Here is a 7,946-nt window from a genome sequence, read left to right on the forward strand (position 1 = left end):
CCAGGTCCCGGCTCTCCGCACGCCGTTATCGAGCGAGCCGCGGCCGCCCTGATTGTCATCAATAAGCGGGGGGAACGGGGCCGGCGATTAGGAGGGGGGTTCACCGGTAGATGATGCCCTTTCCTGCGGGCCGGTGAGGAGCAGCACCGACCCCCGGCTTCCCTCCAGCCGCCTCTTGTTGTTGTTGTTGTCGCAGCGCGGTTGATGCGGAGGTGATGGACGGTCCTCTCCGCCGCCCAGCGGGGATCCTCGGCTCCCCCCCGGCTTCTGGGAGCCAGCCCGCGGGCTCCGACATGCTCACCTCCGGCGGCAGCAGCAGCAAGCCTCTCGCTTTCTCCATCGACCGGATTATGGCCAGGACGCCCGAGCCCAAGTCGATACCGCTCCCCAGCTGGTTCCAGCCCTCTCCCGCGGGGAAACCCGACATCTGTCCGTCCTCGCTGCATTGTATGATCCCGTTGGTGCCGCTCGGGTACGAGCCGGGCCACCGGCTCAGCATCACCGGGCTGGATGCGGGTCACTTCGACGCGTCTTCTCTCGCCGCGCCCGCAGACTTTTTGGGCTTTGGGTTGAATTATAAGAACCAGCAGGAGGACTCTGCTGTGAGCCAAACCGCCGGCCAGTACAAACTATTCAGGCCCCGCGTGGTGAACCAGTCCTCCTTTCCCACCATGGGCACCGTGTGCTACCTAAACTGCAGCGGGGACAGCGGTGCGTGTCCCCCGCCGGCCATGGTCAACCTGCACCCGATGGCCTCGTACCTGCTCTCCGCCCGGCACAAAGCCTTCATGGCGGAAAAAAGCAAGCCGGGCTTGCAGCAGGTCGGGGAGCGGTACCCGGTGTCCGGCGTGCAGGCCTTCAAGGAGCTGTCTCAGAGCCAGATCCAGCACTACATGAAGGAGCGGGACCAGATCCTCACCGACAAGATCTTCAAGGGCTCTGCGGCGGCGGCGGCCCGGCTGAGCGGCTCCTGTCCCGGCAGCAAGCCCAAAGTTTTCACCTGTGAGGTCTGCGGCAAGGTGAGTCTGAACCGGAGGAAACTGAACCGAACCGACACCTTCACTTCTGATGATCCAGAATTTCTGCTTCATTACAGAAACAAATCGGTTTACTCAGACTGATTTTAGGGAAAATATTATTGACATTAAAAGGAGATTTGATCAGGTCATTAAAACCATTGAAGTGATCTGAATTACATCTAATTTATTGGTGAATCAGCAGAATGGTCAGAAAAATAAATACTTCAAATAGAAATAAACCTTAAATATAATGAATAATGTTTGTGTCACAAAGAAACTATAAATTATGCGACGTGGTTGCAGTTAAAATAAGACTCATTCTGACTCTTTTGAACAATTTAATTCTTTATTAAAACATAATGTTTGCTGACTAAAACCTTTAATGTTTGATTTTATTTCCCTCTTTTTCAGGATGCGTGGCTTTTTAAAATTAGTTGTTTTTGATTATAATAAACTTTTTTTTTTTTTTTTACTCGCGCTTTATTTCGTTCATCAGAAGCTTTTTTTCTGGCTGATTCTTCTGGTTTTTGGCTCCGACGTGAATAAAAACGCTGGAAGCTCAAATCTTTTTCTCACCGCCAGTGAAGGAAGCGGAAGCATTTTACGATGAGCAGCGAATTAAAAGTTATTAATTTCTAATAATTCTTTATTAAAAACTGCAAATATCTTTCAGGATGACGCGTCTTGTGCGTGTTTACATGGTTATTAATGTGTTTTAAACGACCCATTAAATTTATTCAAAGTCTATTAAATGACCGCTGACAGAAACCTTTAATTACCTTCATCAGACTCAGTCAGATAATTAAAGGCCACCAGATTTCTTTTTTCTTCATTCATTTTGTCTTTAATTTGAAAAATTGAAATCGCTGATTTATTCCGAAACATTTCATTATTTTAGTGATCAGGCCGACTAAAGTTAGTCAGAGGATGTTGTGTTAATCTTGTGTTTAATGCTTTTGTTTCATTATTATTATTATTATTATTATTATTATTATTATTATTATTATTATTATTATTATTATTATATTTCCTCTTTCAGGTGTTTAACGCGCACTACAACCTGACCCGCCACATGCCCGTGCACACCGGCGCGCGGCCGTTCGTGTGTAAAGTTTGCGGGAAAGGATTCCGACAGGCGAGCACGCTGTGCCGACACAAAATCATCCACACTCAGGTGAGCATGGCGGTCACGTGGCTTATTGTTTACGCTTTTGTTTGTTTGTTTGTTTGTTTTTTTATGTGATTGTTTATTTTAGACAGATTTCATCATGACGTCACACTGGCACAATTATTCATTTCTCTGTGTATTTATTGTTATTCGTTTGTCAAATGAATGAAATGAATAAAACAGATTTTCTTTTGATGAAAAACTGATTCCAGCCACTAATGAGCACTCCTCTGCGGTCATTAACAGAACACACTCATCACCCTGTCCCACACTTCCTGGATGAAAACACCTGCCAATCAGCTTGAAAGCGAGATCAGTTTCCAATCAAATGCTTTTAGATTTGTTGTGGGCGGGACTTTTTATGAGACATTTAATTAAGGGGAGTGATTTGCTCCGTTTGTATTTTCATTAAGGCCTGATTGTGTTTGTGTCATTTGTCCCGTTTCAGTTCTGTAAAATCTCTTTCATAAAGCTCGACCTTTCTAAAGATCAGGGATGGTGAAGTCGATGTGAGCCTCGAGCTCTTCATGTAAATGATTATTTAACGGAGAGAAACGCGTTGAGCCGGTTTGGACAGTCCGGCCTCCGTACGAGCCTCCAGCCTGTTTGTTGTGTTTGAGCTCCTCCTGTGGCGCCTCCGTCACTCTCCATGCACCCGGAAATATTCCTGCAATATTCCCACCGTCGTGTTTCCACCGCAGTGTGAGAAAAGTGACATGTTTCCACCCTGAAGTGACTGAATGAGAAGGAAAATAACCGCAATGGTCCCGAAGCTCGACCTCACATGAAATCCATGAAATGTTTCTGTGGATGTGTCACTTTCCACCTCGATGATTTCTTTTTCTTCTCTATTCTTCCAGGAAAAACCGCATAAGTGTAATCAGTGCGGGAAAGCCTTCAACCGCAGCTCCACCCTCAACACGCACACGCGCATCCACGCGGGATACAAGCCGTTCGTGTGCGAGTTCTGCGGGAAAGGATTTCACCAGAAAGGTGAGAACAAACCAGCTGACTGTCGGCGGTTTGCAACCGTTTAGTAAAAAAGCGCAGCCACGTTAATGTGTGATAAATTATATCAATATCAATAATTATATTTAATTATTGTTTTCTTGTGATCCGAAAAGTCAACATGTTGACTGCAAAACAGCTTTTCCCACTAATATAAAGAGCTTTCTGCACAATGTCTGTTTTCACAATATTATTATTATTTTTAATTATAACAGTAACAATAATACTAATAATAATAATAACAATAACAATAACGATAATAATAATAATAATACTAATAATAATTGTTATTGTTATTATGCTTATAAGAATAATAATTAGCTGTGTTTTTTTCCGTCCCTCTAAAGTAAAGAAAACTCACTGTTCACTGTGTCTCTCAGTCTAAACTTTAGAGGAGGTAAATGTGGTTGCTATGTAACAGCATCTACAATCTACAATAGATGCAATAAATAAAAATCCGATCTGAAACCCTGCAGAAGCCTGGAACAGTGACACAAAGCTGGTGCTTTTTAACACACCAACCAGGGGTGGAGGAAGTTTTACTGAAGTATAAGTCATAATACCGCAGTGTAAAAAATACTCTCTTATGAGTAAAAGTCCTGCATTCAAATTTTTACTCCCCACTTGTGAGGACTGTATATTAATTACTGGATTATAATCACTGATGGATTTATATTTATAAATAAAAGAAGTAAAACTGGATGAAAGTTTGAAGCTGAGTTTTGTGGCTCATTCACATTTTTTTAGACTAAATATCTTTAAATTTGACTCTCAAAGTGTCTTAAAATTACTGAGCATTTCTTTCGAGATGCTAATTTGTGTGCTCAGTTGACGGGTCTGTTCCCTCCAATATGTCATTAATACCCTTAAATTACTGAATTGGTCTTCTTGACTTCATTCGGCCTCCTGCCACTCTCGTGCAGCGAAGTTAAAACAGCATTTTTATCAACTGAATTCTGTAAATTATTAAAGGCGCTGAGGTCTGACATCTTTGATGTTAATATCAGACTGCAGCAGGACACACTGAGCGTTCTGCAAACTGAACAGGAAGCAGCTTAACTTCACAATTATAACTCATTAATTCATCATCATAGAATTTGATGAAGCTGAAGTAAAATCAGCCTTATTATTTGGTCATTTTTCTCCTGCGGCCCCGATGTGTGGTTCCCATCCTGGGGGTCAGAGGATAAATCTGAGGGGGTCACGAGGTGATTAACAGGAAATAAGAATTTTTAAAAAAGTTTTATTGTGGAATGATGGATCGTTTGCCTCTAAAAACTATTTCAGTGGAACAATCTGTGAAGAAAACGTGGCTTCTTGTTTGAATGCTGGCAGCTCACAGAGATCTGCAACCTGTGACCCGACTTTGCTTCAAAGGATCAGCAGCCAATCAGGCTCAGAGCCTTATGGACACGTACCATTCCTGATGTTTCTATGAAAGTGAACCTTCCGTCAGAGTGTGTTGGGTTTTCTTGTTTTTTCCTGTCCCCATCTGACTTCTCGTCTCCTGACTTTGTGCAGGAAACTACAAGAACCACAAGCTGACGCACAGCGGCGAGAAGCAGTTCAAGTGTTCGATCTGCAGCAAGGCGTTCCACCAGGTGTACAACCTCACCTTCCACATGCACACGCACAATGACAAGAAGCCCTTCACCTGCCCCACCTGCGGAAAGGGCTTCTGCAGGAACTTTGACCTGAAGAAACACATCAGGAAGCTGCACGACCCGGCCGGCCCACAGTCGCCCCTGCAGGCCTGAACACTGACTGTACCCTTCATCCCAACGCGCCAAAAAATACACCAGGTCGCCCGGGACCCCCATCAGGCCTGAAACTTCAGTCCTTATGTGCCAGATTTAGAGCCCTGTGAGTGTTAGGGAGAAGATTTTGCTTTCAGAAATTAGGATCTCCGTCAAATTCCCCATCTGTGTGATTTGTTAGCCCAAATGAGTAACTTAGAAGCTCCAATGTTGTAATTAATTTCTTTTAATTGGTAATTGGTGCCTGAAAACCACTAAACCTGCTGGCTTTATTCGGCTGCTTGCTGCTTTCTTTCAGCTTTATCCGTCTGATCATTTTCAGACAAAATATCTGTAATTTGAACTCTTTTAAGGTCATAAAAAAAATCAAAATCAGTCAAATTCAGGTTTCACGTTCAAACGGGCTTTGTGTGGGTGAGTCTGATGTTTCTGCTGCCAAAGGAGGTGTGAAATAACAGCAACAGGAAAAAAATCTGATCCGGACCCAGGTTTGAGCTCCAAAAACACTGAATCCTACACTTCCCATGATGCAGCAGGATTGTGTCTTTTGATTAGACCCCCCCTGTCCAGGAAACAGCCACAACACTTGAAAGTGTCCATTTTTTAACCTTGGTTTTTAAATTTGTCGTCTCCAAAGCTAAGGTGAGGTAACCCTGATGGCGTCACTGTGACATCATCAGGGTCTCCGCCCAGTCACTGACGACATTATACGAGTGTTTTCACAGGCTGAGGACTTTGAGTAACAAACAGATTTTATTGCATAGAATCGGTGAAGCACCTCTTTAAATTTGGACTGACACAGATGATATCCAGTCACGTCATTTGGGGGTGGTCCCCTCTGAAACAGATGATGACCCTTTAACAGAGCGCAGCTTTAGTCCAGCTGTGACGAAATTCAAAGTCCTGATAGAAGAAACACATTGAACCTCGATATTTGTTGGTCTTGATAAAAAAAATTTAACATCAAACCAGTGAAATTAAATTAAAATGATTTTCAGTCCATGTGTGTTAAGTTTGGGGTCAGTTGAGCTCAAGTAAAATATTTTTGATGAGGTTTGAATATGTTTTGGTCAATAGTCCACAAAGTCTGTCATTTTTTAAATACAAATTCCTGCGAATTACAGACATTTCATTTGTACAAATTTCTCCTCACCGCCCTAAATGTGACCCAGAAGAAACCCTCAAGGAGACCTCGTCCTCGACTCCTGCAGTCGCTTCTCAGGCCTGTTGACCCAAAACTTAACCCTTCCTCTTGAACTTGACCCCGCAAAAGCCATCAGGACACTTCCTAACCCCTCCAGGCCCTGCAGTGGACCCTCAGACTTGACCTGACAGTGACCCCTGACCTCTGACCCCTCTGGCCACATCGCCGGCCTGAGACTGACAGGAGAAAACCTCCCGGCTGGCTGCGACGCGTCTGTTGTTGGACTGAGGACACTACACAGAGGACAGACTGAACAGTTTCCTGCCCTCTGACTGTCAGTCAGTCACATTATGATGGTGGCGAATTATTACACCATTAGTCATCAGTGATTATTAGTTTTCATTATTTTTCAGTTGCATCTCAGGATGTGAGATTGATGAACTCTGAGACCAGAGATGCTGCAGAGGCGAAACAGCACACGACTCATGTTTGACCAGAATTTATCCTCAAAAACTGGATTTTATTTCAACATGTTAAAGCACAAGTCTGGAGTTTCTGTATTATGTTCTAATAATGTCACCAAATCCTCCAACCACCGTCCTGCTGCCACAAATACTGAGCAGAGCAACAAATGTGGATTCATCCGCCGCTGAAAATAGTCCCCCACAAATGCACCATTTCCTCCTGCTCGAGTCACGTTTGATAAAAACTACAGTGATCAGCTGTTTGATAAGTTATGGAGCCTTTTCTTTTTGAGTGAAACTGTATATTTGTGAGGTGTTTTCTAAGATTTGTTTTCTTCAGAATGAACCAATGGGCTTAGAGCTGAAAGCCACAAACAGGAAGTCAGACACGTGTTATTGTTGACAATAAGAAAATACAGAACGACACCAGACTTGTACTTTAACGTGTTTGTGACATAAACTCACAGCACTCACGAACAATCAAACTCTTGAACTTGATTGAATCTTTTGCTCCGATTTGTCCAGAAGTTTGAAAATGAAGCAACAGTAGTTTGACAAATCTGCAGTTTTCATCAACAAATTCGAGTTTGATCAGTTGTCGTCACATGACCCAAATATTGAACTTGGGTCACATGATAACAGGTTTTCGTGTTTATATATTTCCAACATGCTGACTGTAGACTGTGCTTCCATCCCTGATGGGGCAACAGTGTAAGGATCTGTAGCCTTTCTTACAACTCGGGCTTTATTTTCCATCATTTCTATCAACAATAATATTAATTTACTCACAGAGTTAATAGCTGAGATCTGGGAACAGTATGTTCAAACTAAAAAGAAGTCTGACGAGCCAAGAAACACAAGCAGTGAGACTCTCAGACAGGTTCTGGAAATGATTCCCCCGACTATCCATGAAGAACACCAGCTTTGACCCACTCTGCTTACCGTAGGTGTGTGCGCACAGTGTTTCCCAGCAGGCTTCCATCTTTGTTGTTATCACTGATAGAAATTATGGTCACAGCTATGAAAATAAGACCCGAGTTGGAATAAAGCAGAAATATCCTTTAACATTTAGCACAAGAGATAAAAATGAGTAGAACTCCTTCACTGCTGATTAGTTGGGTGTGAACGCCTTCAAATTAAAGTCAAACTTCTCGTGTTTCACGTAAAAGGTGTGAAAGCGCTCACCTCTCCATCTCTGGTCTGACCGACGGAGGAAGACGAGCGGAGGCTTTTCCCCGTCAGGCTGTTGTTATTTTTGATTTCAGTCTCAGGATTATTGTAAAAAGAAGTGTTTTATGATATTTATTTTAAATTGTGCCACTGTTATAAAAAAAAAAGGCTCTTGTCACGGTGAAGATTAGTTTCATTCAGGCCTCCTGCTGCAGA

At 43.2% G+C, this 7,946-nt stretch overlaps 1 protein-coding gene across 1 annotated transcript; it reads left to right on the forward strand.

The window, feature by feature from the left end:
- The first annotated feature begins 215 nt into the window (after positions 1-215).
- Positions 216-5,210, forward strand: fezf1 (FEZ family zinc finger 1). The gene is made up of 4 exons (XM_041939901.1): positions 216-1,019; positions 2,059-2,193; positions 3,048-3,180; positions 4,717-5,210. Exons 1-4 carry the CDS (start codon positions 216-218, stop codon positions 4,950-4,952), a joined length of 1,308 nt encoding a protein of 435 aa, XP_041795835.1. The 3' UTR covers positions 4,953-5,210.
- The last annotated feature ends 2,736 nt before the right edge of the window (positions 5,211-7,946 follow it).

This window comes from Chelmon rostratus, chromosome 6 (genome assembly GCF_017976325.1).
Source record: "Chelmon rostratus isolate fCheRos1 chromosome 6, fCheRos1.pri, whole genome shotgun sequence".
Classification (NCBI taxonomy): Eukaryota; Metazoa; Chordata; class Actinopteri; order Chaetodontiformes; family Chaetodontidae; genus Chelmon; species Chelmon rostratus.

Bases quoted from the DNA above. Each gene is read 5' to 3' on its own strand.
- fezf1 (XM_041939901.1), top strand. From the start codon at position 216: ATGGACGGTCCTCTCCGCCGCCCAGCGGGGATCCTCGGCTCCCCCCCG. The intron at 1,020-2,058 runs GTGAGTCTGAAC...TTCCTCTTTCAG, and splicing joins CCTGTGAGGTCTGCGGCAAG to GTGTTTAACGCGCACTACAA. The intron at 3,181-4,716 runs GTGAGAACAAAC...GACTTTGTGCAG, and splicing joins GAAAGGATTTCACCAGAAAG to GAAACTACAAGAACCACAAG.